This window comes from Monopterus albus, unplaced genomic scaffold (assembly GCF_001952655.1).
Source record: "Monopterus albus unplaced genomic scaffold, M_albus_1.0 scaffold8695.1, whole genome shotgun sequence".
Taxonomy (NCBI): domain Eukaryota; kingdom Metazoa; phylum Chordata; class Actinopteri; order Synbranchiformes; family Synbranchidae; genus Monopterus; species Monopterus albus.
In genome coordinates, this window is record NW_018136543.1 from 1 (window position 1) to 498 (window position 498).

The 498-nt window shown below is 43.0% G+C and overlaps 1 protein-coding gene across 1 annotated transcript; it reads left to right on the forward strand.

Annotated features, from left to right (window-relative positions):
* Window positions 1-100: 100 nt before the first annotated feature.
* LOC109954406 (pre-rRNA processing protein FTSJ3-like) lies at window positions 101-493 on the forward strand (the record flags this gene model as incomplete). Its single annotated transcript, XM_020589749.1, has 2 exons — window positions 101-195; window positions 310-493. Coding segments are annotated over 2 exons (279 nt in total), but the record flags the coding sequence as incomplete, so codon positions are not given.
* Window positions 494-498: the final 5 nt, after the last annotated feature.

The window sequence follows — 498 nt, forward strand, 5'->3', positions numbered from 1 at the left end:
AAAACACTCAAAACATTTAGTTAAAGGAACATGGAAGTCAGTGAATGGTCACAATATTTTTGTGGATGTTAATTAGTTAATTTCTTTGCAACTTTTCCAGATGCTGAAGAAGATGGAGCAGGCTAAGAAGAAAGCAGAGGCAGTCGTTAACACAGTGGACATCTCTGAGAGGGAGAAAATGGCTCAGCTGAAGAGGTATGGCACCTGAAGGGCTGGAGCTGCACCTCAAAAAGAAATACTGACACAATGAAACTAACTTTATAAATACCATTTCAATCGTTTTATGTCATCTTTTCCTCATTCTTTCAGTATCTACAAGAAGGCTGGCCTGGGAAAGGAGAAGAGAGAAGTAACGTATGTTGTGACCAAAAAGGGAGCCGGCAAGAAAGTGAGACGGCCCCCTGGCGTCAAGGGAGTCTTTAAGGTGGTGGACAGTCGCATGAAGAAAGACATGCGAGGAATGCAGAGGAAAGAGCAACGTGCTAAAGGAAGCAAAGG